A 24,307-nucleotide genomic window follows, 5' to 3' on the forward strand; every position below is an offset into this window, starting at 1 on the left:
AGCTTGTCTCGATTTGACTTTGTCGGCGAGAATGTCCAGGGGTCCCTCATCCAAGAAATCCGCCAACACCGCAAAAGAGTTCTGAGGACCAGATTTGGAAGTAGACGGCATATCTGCTGGCTTGGGGTTGGAACGGGGATAACGACGGTCCCACGGGGTAATGACGTTGCCTCTGGTATCAAAAGCCAGCTTAGCAGGTGGACCCTTTGGACGATCCGAATAAATTTTCCTGGCGGGCTGAGGACGGGGGGCAGAGGAAACCATAGCAGGAGCAGAGCGCTCGGAAGACAACATTTCCTTCCTGCGCATATATGTACGCATGGAATCTTGTGAGGTAGTAGGCACAGTATTCTCCATGCTAGCAACAACCCTGTTGCCTTTTTTTGCACGTACTTCAACCCAATCAGTGGCACAGGAATCCAAACCCGAAACTTGTTGTTTACCTTTGGCCAGAACTTGGGGCGGGTGGATGGTATTCAGCGACGGAGCATCACACACCATATCTTCCATGGGCGGCGCAACATGGCCAACATCTGAAGTGTGTTGCTGTTTCGGGCATTCGGCCATAAAATGCCCCAACTGTCCACAGGAAAAGCAATGTCTTGCAAAATTGCCCCATTTCAAACGAAAGTGTAACGGATGCATGCCAGAGCAATTGAGGCGTAACCAAGCAGGCCTTTTTCTTGCAGTGTCCCACAACATACACAAGTGGTTGCGATTCACAACCCTGAGATTGGGAGGGACCAGAACAGTGCCCACAGCGGCCATAGCATCCTTCAATAGTGGCCAATAAACAGCCGGACAAATTTCCACTTCTACCCACACAGGGCATTCACGTTGCAGCAGACGCTGAAAATCTGCCATTGGGCGCCATGGAACCACATGAACCAACCGGCGATAAAAAAACAAAGGCAGTTTAGACAGGAGAGCAGCACGGTGCGTCTCAGATTTCGACAGGACCTCAAAAAGACCTCGGGACCCAACAAAAATCTCTTCAACACATTACCCTTGTAGCAGACTGTGCAGCCACTGGCGAATACGGGAAAGCAGCGGGATTTGACCAGTGAAGAAGAGTATCACGGCGCGATCATAAAACACCGAAAAGGAGCGTAGGACAGTTGTTGGGTCCACGGTGGCTTCCAGAACATCGTCAGGTGCAGAGTCAGAAAAGACTTCCTGATTATGTTGAACATAATCGCCAAGCAAAGTGTTGGCAAATTCCAGCAAATGCTCCCAGTCAACATCCTGAGAGTCCACAGAATCCGAAGCAACCTGAGCATAGGAACGATCCTGATGAACACCTATCTCTTCCGAAGTATGCTTGGTACGTTTACCCGCAGGCTGGATGTCAGGACCAGGGGGCATCTCTTCGGTGCACGGAACCATATCCTCAGCATCAGAATCCGGGCCAAGTGCTGCCACCGTTTGGTCTATGAAATCCAGATCCAAACCAGCCATCGTGTATCACGATCTGATCTCAAAGGAGGACTGACCCTCTCTCTCTCCCTCTTTTCTGTACAGAGGCGCTGTCCAGGGGTGTACTCTGCAAGGACAGCTGGTGAAAGCGGAGCTTTACCTGTCAGCCTCAATTGCGGCCTGTCCCAAGAACCCTTATGGCAAGGCACAACCCTAACAGTGCAGGGGCAGAAGGGCGAAACAAAGGCCTGGCTGTCTCAACGGCAGAGCGGGACAGGCTGGGGCGCAGGGCAGGGATCCGTCGTCAGCGAAACCCTAACTGACAGGGCGAAGGGGCGAGAAGCAGGCGCAGAGGTCACAGCTCAGGCGGGTGAGGGGCGCAGGCGATGGGCCGTCCGAACGCAGGGCGGGGGACTCAGCGGCCGTGGACAGGGCGTCAGGGGCAGGCGACGGGCCTGTGAGCGACGAGCAAAAGGCATCTCCAGGCGGTGACGATCAGACGACGACGACGTGACAGCAGGTGACGACGACGAGTCAGGCGAAGATGACGCGGGTCCCCATCGCGTTACCGCCACAGCAGCCCTCTCTCTCTCTCTCTCAACAACACACACACACATAAAAGAAAAAGGAAAAAAAGAAAACATTTTTGTCTCCGACTCCCCTTCTATTGTTCAGTGCTGTTCAGAACTCAATTATTATAGTAAATAGCCACAATTTCTCCTTTCTACTGTCACTGCTGTTCAGGACTCAATCAGAGTAACAATTTCTCTCCTCCCAGACACCCAACAAAGCCACTACCATCACCACCCACAAAATAAAACAACAACATTTTTCTCATCTCGTCTGAAATTCTGAAAATTTTCACTGTTCACTGCTGTTCAGAACTTAAATACAGCAGTAAACAGTCACAATTTCACTCTGTGTCTCACTCTCTCTCACATCTCATGTCTGAAATTCTTAAATTTCCACCTTTTCATTATTGTTCAGACTAAATAAGAGCAGTAGGCAGTCCCCAATTTATCGATTCAGGCCCCATATTGTCAAAGACTCTTCTGCTGTCTCTCTCTCTCCCCCAAATTGCACTGCTGTTCAGACATGAGCCGCAGCACATATTTACTCTCTTATTGTGGATTTGTATTTTGCTTAGCTTATAACTAAAAAGCAATTGAAGATTTGCAATGTTTTTGTCTTTTGATGAAGCCTTACTATTTGTTGACCTGCATGGTTTGCCAGTGTGCACAATACTCACGTGTTTCTTGCAATTCGTGAGAGGTGAGAGGATGCACAGAGATCAAAGCTCAATTGAGAGTACAATTGACAGTGAAGGGAGTGTGTGAGAGTGAAGACATGACTACAAATGCAATAATCAAAAGAGTGTAATGTGCAAGTACAAAGTACAACCCTTAAACCTTAGGGTTGCTAATGTGTGTTCGTATCCGAAAGGTGTAAAACACGATAAGTATCCAAATTGTGTAACATATGCACATAAAATAAAAGAGAATAAAGATGGGGGAAAAAGCCCTCTCGTGAGGAGAGTAAAAAGTGCTCCAGTGTCCTACTGAGGATCATCAACACTCCTCTGTGAATGTAGGCGTGAGTCAAACCCATCAAACCCCCCTAGAAAGAAGAGTGATCAATATACAAGGATCATCCACCAAAGGGGATCAAATTTAAAGCATTGCGAAATGCTTCAAATTTGTCACGAGAAAGAGCTTTGGTAAAGATGTTTGCCACATTACTGGTGGTAGGATAGTAGACAAGGCTGATATCTCTAGTATATAGCCTCTTTGACAAAGTGATAGTGGATCTCTATGTGTTTTGTAGATGTATGAAACACGCGGTTCCGTGCCAGTGCAATGGCACTTTGAATGTCAATCGACAAAGGAGTAGGCTCCTTGATGACAGATACATCAAGATCAGCCAACAAACGTCTTAGCCATACACATTCAATTGTGATAGTGAAAGATGCCTTGTATTCAGCTTCATAAGATGATGTGGCAACGGTGGATTGTTTCTTGCTAAGCCAAGAGAAGCAATATGAGCCAAGAAAGAAACAATTACCACTAGTAGAGTGACGTGAATCAAAATTACCAGCCCAATTTGAATCACTGTAAGCATGTAGCTGTAGTGGTTCCCCCTTAGCATAAAGCAATCCAAGAGTTCTAGTAGTCTACAAGTAACGAAAAACATGCTTCACAGCTTGCCAATGTGACATACGTGAACGGTGCATATATCTGCTCAGGGTTGAAATTGCAAACTGAATGTATGTCCTTGTGTTGCATAAGTAAATGAGATATCCAACTCCTGGAGTATACATATGGATATCAAACAAATTACTCTCATCATGCAAGGATATCTTGAGTCTAGCCTCCATTGGTGTACAAACTAGCTTGCAATCTTGTAAGCCATACTTCTCAAGAAGTCTACCAATGTATCTAGACTGTGACAATCCAATGCCTCTGGCATCATGAATGAACTAAATGCCCAAATAATAGTACAAAGGCTCTAAGTCCAACATCTCAAAAGGTTGTTGCAAACTTTGTTTGAATGCTGAAATTTGATCAGCATGTGTCCATGTGAGTAGAATATCATCAACATAAAGACATATGACCAGCAAGGATTTTCCTCTCTTTACATACGTAGAGTGTAGTCTCTGATGAGCTGTTAGTGAACCATTGGTTGAGTGAAAAGGCATCAATTTTTGCATACCAAGCTCAGAGAGCTTGCTTCAAACCATACAAAGCCTTTTTCAGCTTTCTTACCAAGTGTTCGGATCCCTCAACTGCAAAACCAATGGGTTGCTATACATACACTTCTTCTTGAAGTCCCCATGGAAAAATGCAGTCTTAATATCAAGCTGGTACACAGTCCAACTATGATGGGCAGCCAAAGCAACCATAGACCTAATGGTAGTCATGTGGGATGTAGGAGCAAATGTCTCCTCATAGTCAATACCTTTCTTTTATGCATAGCCTTTGGCCACAAGCCTGGCTTTATACTCGTCAATGGATCCATTTGGATTCCTTTTCAACTTATAGACCCACTTTGTACCAATGGCTTTCTTCCTAGTAGGCAAGGTCACTAAATCCCATGTTTGATTCTTTATGATAGAATTAAACTCAGCTTGCATTGCTTTCATCCAATGCACACTTTGTTGTGCATCCTCAAAACATTCAGACTCCTCATCATCAAGTGTATGTGTTGCTGTAACAAACTCCATGGTGTGTGCACCATCATGTAGATCAGCTTGTCTTCTAGTATGACCAGCAATAGGAGCATTCAAATGACTATCTTTCATAGTTTGCAAGTACCATCTAGGCATTTGCCTAGCTTCCTGATTGTGTAGAAGCTCTTGTTGAACCTCAAATTTAGTATCTTGTTGAATGTTCACATCAGCCATAGGCTGATTTTCTGCATTACCCAATGGAGCAGCTGGCTGAACATTTAGTTCACTTGTTGAAACTCCAGTTGTATTACCTAAAGAAATGAGCAGTGACCCTCCAAATACATCATTGGCAACTTGATATATATCAAAACCAACAAGGGATAATTTTGATTTTTCATCAAAAACCACATTCATATTGACAAATGCCTTCTTGGACACAGGATCATACAATCTATATCCTTTGCTCTCACTACTATACCCTACAAAAATGCATTTAACAGCCTCGTTGTCCAACCTCTTTCTTAGTACCTTGGGAATGTGAGCATATGCAAGACACCCAAAAGTATGAAAATGTCCAACATAAGGTTTTTGGTTGTTCTATGCCTCAACATGCATAACATTCTTTAATGCCTTGGCAGGGCACCTATTTAAAACATAGCAAGCACACATATATGCTTCCATCCAAAAACTATGTGGCAAACTCTTTGCTTTTAGCATACAGTTGGCCTTCTCCATGAGTGACGGATTCTTCCTCTCTGCAATCCCATTTTGTTGTGGAGTATATGTTGTAGTGTGTTAATGGACAATGCCTTTCTACTTCAAAAAATTATTCAGTATGGAAGACATGTATTCCCCCCTCGGTCCGCCGAACGAAGAGTCTTAATCTTGCAGTTAGATTGATTTTTGGTAAGTGCTACAAAAGTAAAAAATGCATCATACACCTTTGTCTTTTGGACCAATGAGTAGATCTAGCAAAAGCGAGTAAAGTCATCAATGAAAGTGAAAAAATAATAACAAACACCCAATGACTTTGTCTGCATAGGGCCACATACATTCAAATGCACAATCTGTAATTTGACATTTGCCTTAAAAGCAATATCACAAGGAAACGAAAAACACATATATATACTCAGGAGGTCTCTCCAAGAGAGGTTAGCTATCAAGCATCTGTGTATGGTGCATAAGCATTAAGTTGCCATAGTTAACATGCCCCATGCGAGCATGCCATAACTCTGTCTGTGACATAGCAAAAGTAAGAGTAGATGCTAGATAAACCGACTGATCAACTGAATAAGCATCTAACTCATAGAGTCCATTACATAAAGTGCCAATCAAAACCAAAGTCATGAGTTCTTAATCTCTAACCATATATCTGCCATCATCAAATGTGATTTGCAGACCACACTTTTCCAAAGAATAAATAGACAATAAATTCTTCTTTATGCTTGATACAAAATAATGCATCATGCAAATAGAGAATAGAGCCATCAATGGTTGTCAACACAATCTCTCCAATAGCTCTAACAAGGTACGATGCATTGTTGACACACTGCATAGACTTGCCAACAAGAGCTGCAATAAGGAAGGAAAACAAATGCTTGTGGGATGTAATATGCCTAGAAGCACCACTCTCAAAGAACCAAGTGCTCGCATTCTCAGTAGAGCTAAATGCTCTATCAACCCAAGAAGAGTCATAACTGCAAGTGTAGGAATAATAGTCATGGTCTACCACAAAAGACACGGATTCAGTAGCAGTAGAAGGTGTATCAGAAATAGACATCCTTGACTCATTTTTCTCCTTGGCTATGCGCTTGCTATATTTTGTGATGTAGTGACGTGGCTTCTTGCAATAGTGGTACTTGCCCTTCTTGGCTTGCGTGCCCCCTGTTTCTTGCTGCTTTGTGAAGTACTTGAAATCCCAGAACTTTGCGGAGCATTTTTAGCTTGGTTGCCCTTGCCCTTCTACCTTGCCATAAAAGCTTGCTCAAAGGCTATAACATCTACCTCATAGTTCTTTCCTTGTTTACTCTTTCTCTAAGAGCAAACTTACCAACTAAAGGAAAGTAAGTGGTTGTGGAGAAATTCTCATGGTATGATTCAAGGCCGTATGAAAGGCCAAATATGAGGGTGGGAATGAATTCAAAGTAGCAAAGATCAATTGCGTATCCAAATAATACTCATCTACATTTATAAGTTGCTCACGTAAGTCTTGAATTTTGTTGAGATGATCTTGCATAGAATCACCTTCATCTATCTTCACATTCTCAAGCTCTTTTTTCAAGAAAGAGATGCATGTCTCATTTTTTCTAGCAAACATGTGCTCAAGTGTCAACCATGCTTCTTGTGAAGAAGTTGTAAACCGTATGTGCGGGATGATAGACCGTTGAACTGCCAATGCACTAAGCAGACCGCTGAACTGCCAATGCACTAAGTGACAATGCTTGAGCATCCTATGTGTCCCAAGCCTTTTGTGTTGCTGATCTCTGGGAAAGTGACTGAGTTGGAGCGGGCTGAGAGGGCCTTTGACCACGTCCTCCTGGAGGAGGTATAGCAGGAGCCACAAGTCTAGGACGAACTTCTTCACCACTGACATAATCCCAAAGATTCTTTGCAATGAGCACATTTTTCATCATAAAAGACCATAGAGAATAGTTGTTGCCATCCAACCTATCCTCCTTGGACACATAGGTGAACACATCACCTTGCCCTTGATTGGCCATGGTAAGTGTCATTGATCAAAGAGCACAAGAGCAATACTTCAAGCTAGACCAACTTGGAAATCTGAGAATTTTCAGAAATTACAGCAAGCACCTTGCTGTAATTGGCAAATTGGATCACTTTGTCAAAAATTGTCTAATGTGCACATTGTCCAATGCACAGACACTGCTCAGCAGCACAAAAAATGCAAAAGCCCCAGAATTTGTTGTTCCAAAGTGCACAAATTTGGTCTATTACAGACTGACACTGATGTACATTTGGCAATGTTTGAGCAGACTTTAAAACCCCAAATTTTTGGCCTGAAAATCACGAAATCTTTGCAATAAATGTGTCCCAGACTCGTGCACAAACAGAGATGTGTTGCCCAGGCACAAGCCCCTTCCAGAGGATTAAAACTGAATAAAAAATTAATAATTATTTTGATATTTACCTTTGATTTTTTTAAAAGCAGAGTTGGACCAGGCTGGTGGACTTGGTAGAATAGGTGGTGTGTCACAACTCTATAGAAACAGAATTTGTATCCTTTTTCATTAATTTGTCTATATAATGATTTATTAAATTTATTTCCTTTGCACTAATTAGATATAAAGAAAAGTGCATTGGAGCTGGCCACTGATGAGTGGTCACAGGTTATGGTGGACCCACGCGGTGGGTTAGAGAAAAGATAGTTCACACTTCCACCTATATGGCCCGATTGGGCGCCTGTGACTAGAACTCACGCATATCAGGGTTAGACTCGCACACAGAAAGTATTGATGCCTTGAAGTGTGGGCTAGATCCACCAAAACAGACAGTTACAATCAACAAGATGGCATGATCATGAAATGCTTGTATAATGTGCATGTGTGGGCTGAAAGCTTGAAATGCACATTTCTTTGCATAGGAAAGTCACATGAAGATTCGGATACCATTTTTGCGATGTACACGGAAAAAGCTTTCATATGACACCCATATTGCCGGGGTCCCTAAATTTTAGGAGATCCCTAAATTTTAGGAGCCTCGAATTAGCCTAAAAATGCTAGTCCTAAAAAATAGGGATGTCATTCTAAAAATAGTAAGTTCTGTACTCTGACTGTGCTTACTAAATTTGGTTGTTTCTATTCTTGACAGTATTCAACCCAAAAAGGAAGGCCATAGAGAAGAGACAAGTGTCAAGACACTTGTCACACAAGTTTCCAAGTGTCCCACCACTTGTTACATCTCATGACATGTGGTTGGACACTTGTCTTGTGCTACTCCACTTTCCCCTTTTATACTAGCTCTCCCCTCTCCTATAAATAAGAGCTCGTTGTTTTTTATTCAACATCATTTTTCTTTGCTGTAAACTCATGTACAGCACCCATAGATAGCCAGAAACTGGCCCCATCCATCCCCATCATCATCCCCCACTTCTCCATTATCAAATTCCTCCATATTCCCTCTTCTATCACTGCTGTTTCACAGGACAGCAAGCCTGTAAATTCATTACAGCACCTCCTTCTCGAGCTCTTTCTTCCATTTTAGCAACAAGAAGCAAGCCCTATCCATGTACTGTTGATCAACGATGGAGAAAGGCTGATTTCCTCTTTTTCTTCTCTCATACTGTAAAGAAATCAGTTCTTATCATTGCATAATAGATAATGCATGTGTGTTTGTACATCTTTGCATGATCTTGTGAGAGTGAGAATTACTTCTTCTCACTCTCAGGTTGATTATAACTGAGCTCTTCCCTAAGGGACTTGGGTTGAGCAGAAATACATTCCTTCGGGGGGGGGGGGGGGGGGGGGGGGTTTGCCTATCTTCAACCCTCAATCTTGTCTCCATTACTTTTACATTTTCATGGCTGTAATTTTGTGAGTAATTCTCATTTTCAGCTTTAAGTGTTCATTCTCTTTTATATTAAATCTCGAAAACAAGCGAATATCATAATTGTTAAGCATACTATGTTGTTCGGGGCGTTTACAGTGGTATCAGAGCTTTGGCTCGGTCCTCACCCCCAACACTGGTAGTGCTTACAATAATAAGTTTGTTTGTTTTCAGCCCTTGCATTGAGTGCTTGAGCATATTTTTTTTTCTTAAGAGTCTCAATGGATCAGTCGAGTGCTATCCTTCAAGCCATTCAAAGTCTTAGAGAGGAGAATCAGCCAATTCGTGAGCAACTTCTCAAACTAGAAAAAGTTGAGAATCCCAAAGAATTCAAGGAAAGAAGCCCATCTACTTCAAGGAGACAAAGCCATACCAATGAAATGAGCCGATCAAGAAGTCCAACTACTTCTAAGAGGCAGTCCCATTCTACTTCAAGAGAAAGAAAGAGATCGCGTCAAAGTTCATCCTCTTCTTCAAAGTCATCTGGCACCTATTCTGATAGATCCTCTTCTAGTAACGAAGAGTCACACCCTTCTCGTGGAAGACCTTATCATCGTCAAAGGCGTCGACATTCTTCTCCCTCGTCTCCATCTTCATCCCCATCAAGCACTTCATCATCTTCAACCTCAAGATCCGAGCATGGACGAAGGCATAAGAAGAAGAAGAAGACTAAGTCACTATCTCAACTTGAAAAGAAGATCAATCTCAGGGAACTCATTGACCATGCTGAGACATGGGAAATGGAGCACAATGGCAACAAATCATTCCAAAAGAATGATAACAAGAGAGTAGCTGACGATGAGGAGTATTCAGCCCCAAATGATGGACAAAAACAGCGGCAAAAGCAGCCATCAAATCAAAAGAAGATGAAGCCCTATGCACCTCCTAATGCTCCTCAAATTCGCTCCAATCTATACCCACAAGCAAAGCAACTTTCCGAAGAAGAAAAGCAACGCTTCATGAAAGAAGGGAAGCGCTTTAAATGTGGACAAACAGGCCACATAGCGAAGCAATGTCCAAACAAGGGACAAAGCAAGGTTTCTGACAACAAGCCTAAGTCGCCAGTGAAAATCAATGCTATCAGTGATGTAGTTGCAAACACAACTCACACTCCAGAGATGCGCAAATTATTAAAAGCTTGGGGACAGTTGCAAGGTAAGCAAGCACTATTCTTGATAGATCTTGGGGCGAATGAAAATATCATTTCCTTGCAATTAGCTAAAGAGCTTGGATTAAAGAATGAAGAGATGGACACTCCGGCAGAAGTTCGCCAAGCTTTAAATGCTGATGAAGGTGACACAGTGAAGACTGTGATACCCTACATTGGCAAGCTCAAGTTTCAAATTGAAGGCTACAGTGACGAAGATACCTTCTGTATCGGAGACCTTGATGGTTGCGATGTGATTCTTGGCATGCCCTGGAATCATAGAGTAGATTCAACCATCTTCTCTCAGAAAAAGAAGGTAGAACTCACCAACAAAGGCAAGGAGTACAAGATCCAAGCTAGAGTTTCTGGAGACACCATATCTATGGTAAGCCATATGCAAGTCTCTAGAGAAATTAAGGATTGTGTTCAATGTTGTCTACTTTATGTCACTGATGTAAAAGATAATATGAATGCTGAAAACCAAGAGGAACTTCAGCTCTTGGAAAAGTATAAAGATTGTTTTTCGGAAGATCTTCCTTATCAGCTTCCCCCAGAAAGGCCAGAAGACCATCATATTGATATTATCCCGGGCAGTTCTCCTCCTAATATAGCACCATACCGTGTGAGCCGTCCTCAACAAGAAGAAATCAGAAAGCAAGTCGAAGACCTACTCAACCGTGGGCTAATTAGGCCAAGTAGCTCACCATTTTGTTCACCGGTTCTTCTTGTTCAAAAGAAAGATGGCACATTCAGGATGTGCATTGATTATCGAGCCCTCAACAAAATCACTGTGAAGAATCGGTTTCCTATTCCCGGAATTGACGACATTTTGGATCGTCTAGGAGGCTCAAAGGTTTTCAATCGCATTGATCTAAAGAGTGGTTATCATCAAATTAGGGTAATACCACAAGATGTACACAAAACTGCTTTCCGCACTTCATACGGTCTTTATGAATTCTTGGTGGTTCCTTTCGGATTAACCAATGGACCAGCCACCTTTAATCGAATGATGGAGCGCATCTTTAGAGAGCATCGACAATATGTCGGTACTTTTTTTGATGATATTCTTGTCTTTAGCAAGAATGAAGAGGAGCATCATCAACACTTGGAAATTGTTCTACAATTACTACAACAAAATCAACTCTTGGTAAATGATAAAAAGAGTGAATTTTCATGCATAAAATAAATTACCTTGGGCATGTCATCTCTTCTGAAGGGATTCAGATGGATCCTGAAAAGATCAGGATAATCCAAGAATGGCCTCATCTTCGTTATGTACATGAGGTGCGATTGTTTCTTGGCTTATGTTCTTATTACCGCCGCTTCATCAAGCATTTTGCACATATGGCTTCTCCACTTCATGACCTTACAAAAAAGAAGATCTCTTTTCAATGGAAGGAAAAAGAGAAGGCAGCCTTCACAAGGCTGAAAATAGCTCTTACTTCTGGACCTATTTTTATCATTCCAGATCTGGTAAAACCATTTGTGGTGGAAGCAGATGCTTGCGGTGATTGTATTGGTACAGTGCTAAATCAAGAAGGCCATGCCGTAGCCTTTGAAAGCCGCCGTCTAAATGATGTGCAGAAAAGGTATGACATTCATGAAAAGGAGCTCTTAGCAGTGGTTCTTGCTTTAAAGATATGGAAACATTATCTTTTAGGCAATGAATTCCTTATTAAAATCGATCATCAAAGCTTGAAGTATTTCAAGACTCAAAAGCATTTGCAAGAGAAACATGTAAGATGGGAAAATTTCTTGTCTATGTTTCATTTTCAAATTATGTACACTCCAGGGAAACAAAATGTAGTTGTTGATGCACTTTCTAGAGTGCCTCGCATTGCAACTATTACAGTGGCTCATCATGAAGATTTTCAAACGATGAATAATACTTATGATGAAGATACTGATTTTGTAGTAATTTGGTCAAATTTACAGCAAGGAGGTTCTCATCCAGATTATTCCATCAAAGACGGTTACCTTCTCATGAACAATCGCCTTTGTGTCACTCTTCCTGTTCGACAAAAGGTGCTTAAAGAAAGTCATGAACCCCCTTATGCAGGGCATAGAGGGAGGGCAGCCACTCTAAGTGCAATTGAGCGCTACTTTTATTGGCCAACATAACGAAAAGATACACATAACTTCATTGAGGCTTGTTTGGTATGCCAAAAATCCAAATATGATAGGCAGGAGATTCCAGGATTGTTGCAACCTCTTCCAGTGCCCAAAGATCCATGGAAATCTATCACAATGGATTTCATCTCAGGTATTCCAAGAACACCTCAAGGTCATGATATGATTTGGGTCATAATTGATAAATTCAGCAAACAATCACATTTTATTCCATGTCATAAAACATTGAAATCCGCACAAGCTGCAAGACTTTTCATTCAACATATCTTCAGATTACATGGTATGCCTTCTGAGATCATTTCAGATAGAGACTCCAAATTCACAAGTAACTTTTGGCGTGCTTTATTTGAGAATTTGGGAACCACTTTAAAGTTCTCCTCAGCTTTTCATCCTCAAACTGACGGCCAAACAGAGGTGATGAATCTCACTCTTTTGGATATGTTGAAAGCTTATGTTAGTGAACATAAGTCACAATGGGAGAAATATCTTCCATTATTGGAGTTTGCTTACAACAATACAGTGCACTCATCCACAGGGAAAGCTCCAAATGAAATAGTACAGGGTAAAGTGATTCCTCCTCCAATTATTCGCACTAAAGATAAGATTTTTGCTGCTGATGAGTTTGCTTCAGATTTAAAAACCGCAATGGATCAAGCTCGAGCCACTATCAAAGTTGCCCAAGAGCGACAAAAGAAGCAAGTAGATAAACGAAGAAGACCTTTGGCTTTTGAAAAAGATCAATATGTCTTGCTAAAGTTTGATAAAAGCAGGCTCAAACAAGGCTCTGGTCAAAATTCATCTTTTCCAAAGCTCTCCAGTAGATACTTTGGACCCTTCAAAGTGATTGAGAAAATAAATGAAGTTTCTTATCGACTTGAGCTTCCTACTCATTGGAAAATACACAATGCTTTTCATGTAAGTTTGCTAAAACCTTACATAGGACCAGAACCAAAGGAACCCATTACTGAAGATCCCCCAGAAGTTGAAGAAACAGAGCAACTCTTGGAACCTGAAAAGATTTTGTTTCTCAAGGATCGAACCACGAGAAGTGGCCTTGTGACACGAAAATTCTTACTAAAATTCAAGAATCTACCCACAACAGATGCACAGTGGGTAGATGAAAAATTCATGAAGGATTACCCAAATATTCTACAGCAATATCAAGAAGCTTTTCAGCTGAGAACAGCTGAATAAAAGCCAGAGGGCTGTCACAACTCTATAGAAACAGAATTTGTATCCTTTTTCATTAATTTGTCTATATAATGATTTATTAAATTTATTTCCTTTGCACTAATTAGATATAAAGAAAAGTGCATTGGAGCTGGCCACTGATGAGTAGTCACAGGTTCTGGTGGACCCACGCGGTGGGTTAGAGAAAAGATAGTTCACACTTCCACCTATATGGCCCGATTGGGCGCCTATGACTAGAACTCACGCATATCAGGGTTAGACTCGCACACAGAAAGTATTGATACCTTGAAGTGTGGGCTAGATCCACCAAAACAGACAGTTACAATCAACAAGATGGCATGATCATGAAATGCTTGTATAATGTGCATGTGTGGGCTGAAAGCTTGAAATGCACATTTCTTTGCATAGGAAAGTCACATGAAGATTCGGATACCATTTTTGCGATGTACACGGAAAAAGCTTTCATATGACACCCATATTGCCGGGGTCCCTAAATTTTAGGAGATCCCTAAATTTTAGGAGCCTCGAATTAGCCTAAAAATGCTAGTCCTAAAAAATAGGGATGTCATTCTAAAAATAGTAAGTTCTGTACTCTGACTGTGCTTACTAAACTTGGTTGTTTCTATTCTTGACAGTATTCAACCCAAAAAGGAAGGCCATAGAGAAGAGACAAGTGTCAAGACACTTGTCACACAAGTTTCCAAGTGTCCCACCACTTGTTACATCTCATGACATGTGGTTGGACACTTGTCTTGTGCTACTCCACTTTCCCCTTTTGTACTAGCTCTCCCCTCTCCTATAAATAAGAGCTCGTTGTTTTTCATTCAACATCATTTTTCTTTGCAGTAAACTCATGTACAACACCCACAGATAGCCAGAAACTGGCCCCATCCATCCCCATCATCATCCCCCACTTCTCCATTATCAAATTCCTCCATATTCCCTCTTCTATCACTGCTGTTTCACAGGACAGCAAGCCTGTAAATTCATTACAGCACCTCCTTCTCGAGCTCTTTCTTCCATTTTAGCAACAAGAAGCAAGCCCTATCCATGTACTGCTGATCAACGATGGAGAAAGGCTGATTTCCTCTTTTTCTTCTCTCATACTGTAAAGAAATCAATTCTTATCATTGCATAATAGATAATGCATGTGTGTTTGTACATCTTTGCATGATCTTGTGAGAGTGAGAATTACTTCTTCTCACTCTCAGGTTGATTGTAACTGAGCTCTTCCCTAAGGGACTTGGGTTGAGCAGAAATACATTCCTTCGGGGGGGGGTTGCCCATCTTCAACCCTCAATTTTGTCTCCATTACTTTTACATTTTCATGGCTGTAATTTTGTGAGCAATTTTCATTTTCAGCTTTAAGTGTTCATTCTCTTTTATATTAAATCTCGAAAACAAGCGAATATCATAATTGTTAAGCATACTACGTTGTTCGGGGCGTTTACATGGTGGCATTGGTGGCTCAAGTGGCAGGGTGCTATTACAGGTCGTAGGTGCAGGTGGTTGGAGGCTAGGCAGGTGGCACAGGCAGGTTGCGTCACATAGATGGGCAAAGGGACATGCGGCCGGCGGCGCATAGGATTGGAGCACCCACAGGGAGGACAAAGCTCTGCTCTAGTGGCGGCGCATGCAGATGGGTGGGAGCTGGGCTGGTTGACTGAAGGCTGGCAGCACCTGCAGGTGGCGTCTGGGTAGGACTGCTGGTAACAGCTCAGCTGGTGGTGGCCAAGAGCTGCTGACAATGCAGGTGGAGCTGCAAACAATGACCAAGGAACTCAGCTGAGCTGAACTTTGAAGGTCTACTTTGATACCAAATGTGAGAGGTGAGATGATGCACAGAGATTGAAGCTCAACTGAGAGTACAGTTGACAATGAAGAGTGTGTGAGAGAGAAGACATGACTCCCAATGCAATAATCAAAAGAGTGTAATGTGCAAGTACAAAGTACAACCCTTAAACCTTAGGCTTGCTAATGTGTGTTCACACTCGAAAGGTGTAAAACATCATAAGTGCCCAAACTGTGTAACATAGGCACATAAAATAAAAGAGAATAAAGCTGGGGGGAAAAAACGTCTCCTAAGGAGAGTAAAAAGTGCATAGTGTTCTATAGAGGATCATCGACACTCCTTTGTGAGCATAGGTGTGAGTTAAACCCAACACAATTAGTCTTCCATGATGGTTGGTTTGACCTTGTGCGCAGACGTTGTCACATAGACTACTCCAACCCTTTATGGGCTTCCCATAGAATGAGAACCCATCCAATCACTATCTTGCATTAAGGCTAGTTCCATGCTATCCTAGCATGCACAAAACCTGCACAGGCAGGCATTCCAGATCTGGAACCCTAAATCCAAAACCAAGCGAATCATTGTTGCTTGTGGAAATGTCAAATGCATAGCAGCATAGTTGCAAGGAGTTTCTGAAACAGGAGGTATGAAATAGGTTTCATAGGTTTCATAGGAGTTTTGTGGAAATGTCAAAAGCATAGCAATATAGTTGCCAAGGGTTTTTGAAATGGGAGGTATGAAACAGGTTTCATAGGAGTTTCGTAAAGTGTTAGAAACGGGTCTCATTCGAGATAAAACAGTATGAAAGTTTTATATACATATATTGAATGATTCATTCACCATAGAAAACACAGATTGACATTATTCATTATTCTCTACAATCCAAATGAACATTCAACATAGCATCAATATTTGTATTCATCATGGCCCACTATCCATGCCCAACATCAACTTTAGCTATAAAGGGAGCCAACAATATATATAATCATCAACATGGATAATAACTCAAGACAAACTCTGATAATCAATGCCAATATCCATGTCACTGTGTTAGCTACATCCATGATAAATAATAATTACAAAAGTCCCAAGGCATTTAGGGTATGGCATTTGTGAAAGTTTAAAATAGGTGTTTCATATGTTTTTGAGATGCCCATGTATGAAACGAGTTTCCTAACCTTATGAAATGGGTTTCTTGGCAACCATGCATATAGCAGGATAGCCCAAGCATTCTGGTTGAGTTAGGTAGCAGAAATTAGAGCAGTAGAGAGCTTTGAGAAGGTTGTGCATGCATAAGGGGAGCTTATTCAGTTAAAATTCATAGAAGATTTGCAAAATAGCTCAGTATTGTGTCAGTTTGAAAGTGCAATTTCCTTTTTGCTCTTAAAGCAGCTTCATGCCTGATTGCAAGTGTTGCTCTTTGTTTTTTCATATAAGGAATTTGTATGCACATTCTTCTTTTGTGTTGAACCAGCTTCGTGCTTGAATGAAACCAAATGTTCACTCTCTAGTTTTTTGTTTGGATGGATGGGTGCAAGTCCTCCCATATTTCACCCCACACATATACACTCACAAGCACATGGATTGATTGCTTGAAGCATGGTGTATTATGCATCTACATGAATCGGCTTCAGTAGGACCTGCTTATGAGCCAGCTTTAGTATTGTTTGCTTAAAGCATGGTGCATTATGAATCATCAGCTTTAGCAGACCTGCTTAGGGCAGATATCTTTCCAGAATGAGTATTTGTTGTTGCCAAGGGTCAGTTTGCATGGGAATCTAATAGTAGCTTTTACTGATTGACTCTGAACATGTGAATGTTTTTCAGCTAGGACTACTGTAAGAATGCTGGAAAGCTTGATCAGACTGGCTCAAGGTACTGCACATATTTCACATCTCTGCCTGTGTAACAAAAAAATAATATTTCTTAAAGAAGAAAGCGTTTTCCTGTATTTGACGTCCTGAGAATCTCTTACCAGCCCATGCTAGACTTATGTTTCGAAACAAAGTCACGAGGGCAGATGCAATTGCTGCAGTTTTTTGTGTGGAATCATCTATGACAACATCTGCAATTCTAGACAATGTTGGCAATGCACTTCATTCAAGTTTTGCAGACAATCCAGATGAAGAATGTATCCTAGTGGTGAAATCTAATTCTGTGCAGTAGCCCACATTTTTGAATAGTTGTATTGATTAAGATGCTTAACGATGCACCAGATGCCAAACAGGAAAAGCTGATTCTAGAAAAGTTGAATCTGCTGAATAGGAACGAGACATTATCAAATCAGTCAGCTGGACTATCTTCACGTGAACGGGAGCTGCTGCACAGCTCAGACACAAGAATGCAAAATTCTCCCAATAGATCTTTGAATGAAGACAATGCAGCACAAACCAGTAGGCCTTTGAATGAAGAAAATGCAGCACAACGCTGGAAGTCGATTCTTCAACCTTGCAGTGCAAGACCCCGCAGGAAGAGTCCGAGGCAGGAACAGCAGCAATTGCAGCCGTCAGGTGCATTCACTGAGGGGGCCCTTCTACATGCGAGCCAACAAGTGCTAGTGGATGCACCGCTGACAAGGGCAGTCAGCTGAGGTGTTTTGTGTACAATACGATCTCGTGACAGTAACAACTCTTGAAAATGCCAGATATCTCCTCTGCGATTGGAGGAACTTGCAGCTACCCAAGTCGAGCTCCATTCATCAAGGAGGTCCTTGTAACATAGTTGATTGATTTGTTAGGTTCTCTTGAATAGGAAGCTTTTACAAGACCAAAAGGTTCCTCTATTGGAAGAAAGCAGAAGATAATGCTAATACTCAAGGTGGTCCTTGTAACATAGTTAATTGATTTGTTAGGTTCTTTTGATTAGGAATCTTTAACAAGACTAAATGGTTCCTCTGTTGGAAGAGAGCAGAAAGCAAAAGCTAAACGCTACTAGAATTACCCTCTTTCTTGTACATAACTATTTCTATAAATACACATTCCAAAGCATGTTTGGATGGGGTGTTGCTTGACTACCATTCTCTAAGTCTTCACTTTTGTCTGTTTTTTGAATGCACCCCTAGTGGAGGCCAAGGTTGCAATTGTTATCTTTGTGGCTTATATTCATGATTTGTTTTCTTTTCAACAAATTAATAGGGTACATGTGACTTCCTGTGAATTTTAAAGAATTCTGGAAGATGTTAAAATACTCCCTCCAAGATTGTTAGGACAAACAAAAGAATACTTAATACAAATCATGTGTAAAGTTTGAAATGATAATCTCACTTGTGGAACAATCTTACTCAAAAGCCACTCATGGCTTCTAAATTGTACATGTGAGCAGTCTTTCAGGTGCACCTATTTTCGCAAAACCTCTTGCTCGTTTGGCTTCTTTAGCCTCTTGCACAAGGAATTGTGGCCCTTCGAAGGCCACTCCCATTTGTACATATGATTTGCTACTCTCTCAAAAGTGTATTTGAGCTTTGATCTAGTGAGTCTAGCTTGTGTGGAGTTAAATAGCACTTCCTTTTTAGTCTTTTAGTTCATTGAAAGATCTGTTTATGAAAAAGTCCCGTATCCGAATTTTGTTGTAAACCTTGAAGGGAGTCTTAAGATTAGTACAATGTCATTTGTATAGAATAGGGTGGTATTAGAACACTAATTAGGCTTGCTTCCTAGTCGAATATGTGGCTTTCCACTTAACAATATAAATGATGTACAATAATGGCAAGGTAGGGATAAGGATGGATCATTAAATGATTGGCTATGTGATTGAATGATGGGCTACAACCATATGGGGGCAATCTTATCTCATTGCCTTAAACCAAGATTGGTGGGTATAATAAACCATACATTCTTAATCAGATGGTACATCGATAGTATTGGGTTTGGACTCATTAGCGTTATTAAGTATTGCTCATATCATTGTTGGATCACCATCATCTCCCTTGTGTAATTTGTGCTCGATATCCTTGCACTCTTGGTTGGCGTACATTTCTAATGTCCTAAGCTCTTTGGAGTGCCACCCTCTATGTGAGAGCATTATGTGTGGTCATTATCTATGAAAAAAGCTAGTGAATTTTGATGAATGTAAAGATGTGACCCAAGTGGCACCATTTTGGGGACTCCACGACTAGTTTAAAGGAGGTGTCCTCTTTGAATATTGTAGGGTATCTTGACCAAATGGTGTCGTAGGCTCTATATGTGCTTATGCAGTGTTCACTCTCTGCCTCTTGGCACATTCTACAAATCTTGTTGGCTCTAGAGATGTGGGGTGCTATTCTTGTCTTGATTTCTCATTGGTGAGGACTTTGAGTTGGCTAATGGCCACTTGCAGGTCATATAGTTACGCGTATGTCAATAAAACCATTTGTTGAGGTTCTCAAAAAGTGATCCTTGTAGAGTGACATCTTTTGGGATGAGGGTTTGCTAGAGTGGAATCCATGTAGGTTGTATGGGTAGAAGATAGAGATCTTGTCTCATGATTAGGTTTCTCTTAATGCGAAAGAGGTGTATAGAGGGGAGTCAAGGTCATATCGAAAAGGAGGAAGGTGATCCATTGCAATTCCATATACGATAAGCCATTGTTCTACATGTGTATACCTTAACCTCCTCTATCCCATATGTTCTAGCAATGTAGAAGGCTTGAGATCTCCTAGGCAATCTTTTTGGTTACATGTCTTGTACTTTGTAAAGTTGATGGTCTAAAAAGCTATTGCAAACTCTCTTATGACGATCTCGTGTGGTGTTGATGTTTTGTCACAATTCATTTGTGAGACCATGACTATGGTTCTCAATCAATGCCCATAGGGATGTAGCCAAAATTGAGAGTCCAAAAAGTTGCTCCATACACCATGGTTGGTGTGATCAATGTATCAAACTACCACTCGTGTGTGTAGGGCTAATGGGAATGTGCTTGACGATGCTCTCTCCAGAATGGTAATGTAGCATATCCTTATGTGAATTGATCTTTGGGTTCTTGTGACTCAGTGTATCTTCGAGTGGATATAATCTAACCCCCAAATAGATATATGAATGAACTACCTTCATTTGTGCTGCTCCTAGAGTAAAGATGGACCTCCCTTGTATTGGGGTTGATGTATGAAAGTTTAGGATCTTGGTTTGTTAAGATTACAGTCAATTGCTTTGTATGTAGAAGTTATGTAGAGCATAAAGATATTGTTGTGGACCCATTCTACAACTTAGCAATCAAGATGATATCATTAGCATAAAGCATTATAGATATCAATCTACCTACAATGTCCACCCTCTATTGCCACCCTATGTAATGTGGTTCTTTATCTTGTTGATGTAGAGTGCAAAGAGTGTAGGAAAGAGAGGACAACCCCCTCTTCATGCCATGGTGCTAGAGACCACATGCAAAAGTTCTCATGGGCATATGACTCAACCCTGTTGGAAAATAGGTCAAATGATGTATGTGCATGATGAGGAGACTTGTATCCCATAAGCATAGTGAGGAGAGTGGAGAAGCTGGAAAGCTATAAAGGCATGTACTTGGTTCACTTTTCAATAGAGACCATATCCTTGCAATCCTTCTTCTAGAGACATCATCCTTAGTTCAGGGCGCTTCATCATGGCACAATAAACCCTGAGATTGGCCCTTCCTCGAAGTAGCATTGCATAAATTCGTCATCTCTGTCAGATCTGCACCTCATGACAATCGTACAGTCTGCGCTACCTGTGGAGGCTATGAGTTATCCTATGTATATGGGGCATTTAAAGCCTATACTATAGGACATCATCCTATTGAATACTGTGGCAAGACTGGCCATGTAGCCAATGAATGTTTCCATAAGAAGAGAGCACAAAATGTGTAATATGATCAAGGTCAGTTTATGAATGAAGGAGAATAAGAAGAAGATGCTTTTGCCACCATTAAAAACTCTGATAGATTATTCTAAAGAAATTTTCATTGTATCTTTCCCATAGTGGATCATGTTTTTTCCATAGTGGATGCTTTCTTTCCCTTAGTGGATTTGTATTGAAAAAGAAAACCTTGCCAAAAATGTAAAATTTCAAGCTTGACTTGACTAGGTTGCCCATGAGCTAGTCTCCCATGCCATGTCATCATGTAGGGGGGGGAAAAGCCAGCAAGTGTAGAAATTCATCATTTGAGGGGGGGTGTTTGAAAATAGATCAAATGATGTATGTTGATGAGGAGACTTGTATCCCATAAGAATAGTGAGGAGAGTGGAGAAGCTCGAAAGCTATGAATTTATGTACTTGGTTCACTTTTCAATGCAATGCTATTGTACTTTTGTACTTCACTGTGAGTCCCTGTCATGTCCTACTCGAGATTGTGTTTATGAGTCGTCGAAGAATTCTATCTGTTGAGATATTTGCAATCACACCTAATGTAGCCTCTTTGTATGAGGCAGTCTAGGCTTAGGACATGCAGGCTGCAGTAATCCCATATGCACAGAGAGGGAAGATTGCTACCCATCCAACAACTATAAAGCATTGTACTTGACTACCTCTTTTCATATAGAATGAATACAATGTCATGATGCTTTGTACTTTTAGTTAAGTGTCTTGTCATTGTCAGTCATACACAAGATTGTGTTTATGAGTCCAAGCTTCTATCTTGGAACCTAATTCACTTGTGTAACAAACAGTGTCTTTGTTTCTATCGTCATGAGTTCATTCTATGCCTATAAGCCGCCATAGCCATGCTCTAGATCCCGCTCATTTCGACATGGTATCAGAGCCCAGTCGGGCATGGTATTGCTTCTCCAGCCTCTCTTGATTCCTTCAACCTCTATCCAGCTCACATCCAGCTCAGTGTCAGTGTATGACTTCTTTTCTCAGCTTCATCTTCAGCCAAGCTTGTGGCAGCCATAGCCAAACAGCACATGCTCTGATTGAGCCCCTGGATCTCACACTACAAGCCATTTCAGCTCACGATTCCTTTTGGAGAAACATTCCTCTACTCCTGGCGAAGCTCCCTGGTACATCACAGTCAAACATTCGTGATCACTCAAGCTAGCATTGCGTGAATTTGAGCTCGTTGGAAATTCTGCGCATGTATCAGTTCGTACAACCTGATCTCTATCTACGCGCTACGATTGTGCCTCTAGGCATAGGGCATTTGAAGAAAGACTCCTAAGCTTCATCTCCATCAAATATGCGACGGAATGATCCACTGTAGCTGCTGAATTATCGAAAAAATCAGTCGCATGCACCTCAAACCCTAACAGTCCTCCATGGCTTTTGAACTCAAGCTCACAAAATCCTTCAATTTCTCACTCCTTTGGGCTCAACCAACCCTGGCCAAGCCAACTAATACCACTAAGATCTACTGATCAGATTTATCAATCACATCAGCAAGGAGGGGACTCAAGTTGAACAAGTTGAAGGGGTCACATCAAACATCAAGCAACAAACAAGCATCAAGAATCATCATAGTGTTTCTTGATACTCTCATAGTGTCTTTTTGGCACTACCCTCATTTGTGTCCTTTGACACATTAGATTTCAACTTTTTTTTTGCTGGTCAAAAAGTCAAAGATTTGAAGTTGAGTTCCAATGCCAAACACAAAGTTTTTTAAGTGGGTGCTTCTCAATAACATGTATCTTATGGCCCATTTACACTACATAGAAGATGTTACTCTCCCTACAGGAAGACATGGAGCTGCCTATGTCCAAATGCCATCAGTGTATCCATTTGAAGACCTTGAAGACATGAAAGTGCAAAAGTTTAAAGACATTTCTGCTATCTCAAAGATTGTACCTTTGCTTGAGGGGGATCGTAAAGACAAGAACCAGATGACTAATGCAAGCAAAGTCCATGAAAATGATGACCATGAAGGAAAGATCAAAGAGAAAAAGAATAAGAAGAAGAAGCAGATAAATCATGAAGACTCTGAAGTAGCAAGCAAAGTGAACAGCAAGTACATGATCAAAAAGAGCAAGCTGGACTACTCCGACAAGAAGACCTACAATGAATTGAAGATCTATGTCAAGAGTAATGCTGAAAACTGCAAGGGCCTACCGGTCCTTGATCCAATTTTTTACTAACTTCTTTAGCCTTGTAATGTCTAGCCCAAATGTCTTTACCATAAGCTTTTAAACTCCTCGTGTAGCCTTGTACTACAACCTCTGTAAGGCCCCTATTACAGCCTCTGGATGACCATCATGTTTGTGATACCCACACTTAGCCTTTTTTTTTTGTGGAACCTAATTCAACTGAGTAATGCTTAGTGTCATTTGCCTATGTTGTCACACCTGCTTCAGCCACGTCATTTTTTTCTATTATACCTAAAATATCTATTCTTGCTAATATGTTACATGAGTTACTACATTCCAACCTCCATAGCTACATCTATGCTCGAGATCCATGTCCTTCAACAAACCCATCACCCTCTCATATAGTCATAGATAACCCAAATCATGTTTGATGGAATCCCAAGTGTCAACAATCTGTTGCAATTTGTCTCATGAAAATGTATTAAATGCTTTACAAAAGTCCATAAGGCAACAATAATCTCTTTTTTCTAGATTTTGTTGGGTGAAGATGTGATCTAGTATAAATAATTCTTGTTTGAATATAACATAACTTATAGCTCTTAATCTCCACTCTTTGAATAGGTGCTCAACTTTAATTTCATCTTTGTTGCTCGATCTTGATTAGTGTGTGGCCCACCATAATGGTCATGTAGTTGCTTGGATGTAGAGGGTCTCCAAATTTGTGGTTAGGGAGACAATGGTGTGCATGGTCCACTTTTTGGGAAGCTCTATGCAAGCATGTTGTTACACATAAATGCAAGGAGGGGGGCATAATATCCATTGTGTAACTAGAGCACTGATGGTGGATGCTTGTATAATCCATTAATTATCCAAGTTGTAGATGCTTTATGGCCTTCCTTACCATATCCTATGTGAAGAAGGTGGGTGAGGTAGGGTGAA

General features: G+C 41.2%; 1 protein-coding gene across 3 annotated transcripts in view; it reads left to right on the forward strand.

The window, feature by feature from the left end:
- The window catches only part of MCM9 (minichromosome maintenance 9), a 169,451-nt gene extending 151,044 nt beyond the window's left edge, over window positions 1-18,407 (forward strand). For 2 of the 3 annotated variants that reach the window (XM_087697773.1, XM_087697772.1), the window contains 3 exons: window positions 17,233-17,280; window positions 17,384-17,536; window positions 17,622-18,407. In XM_087697773.1, coding sequence (XP_087553899.1) covers window positions 17,233-17,280; window positions 17,384-17,536; window positions 17,622-17,995 — 575 coding nt within the window. In that variant the 3' untranslated portion in view covers window positions 17,996-18,407. Of the gene's footprint in view, window positions 1-17,232; window positions 17,281-17,383; window positions 17,548-17,621 lie in introns of all 3 variants that reach the window. The other variant, XM_087697775.1, reaches the window with a different exon arrangement.
- The last annotated feature ends 5,900 nt before the right edge of the window (window positions 18,408-24,307 follow it).

The sequence above is a fragment of the Lygodium microphyllum genome, chromosome 17 (assembly GCF_053477565.2).
Source record: "Lygodium microphyllum isolate KBCC chromosome 17, Lygodium_microphyllum_v1.1.10, whole genome shotgun sequence".
Taxonomy (NCBI): Eukaryota; Viridiplantae; Streptophyta; class Polypodiopsida; order Schizaeales; family Lygodiaceae; genus Lygodium; species Lygodium microphyllum.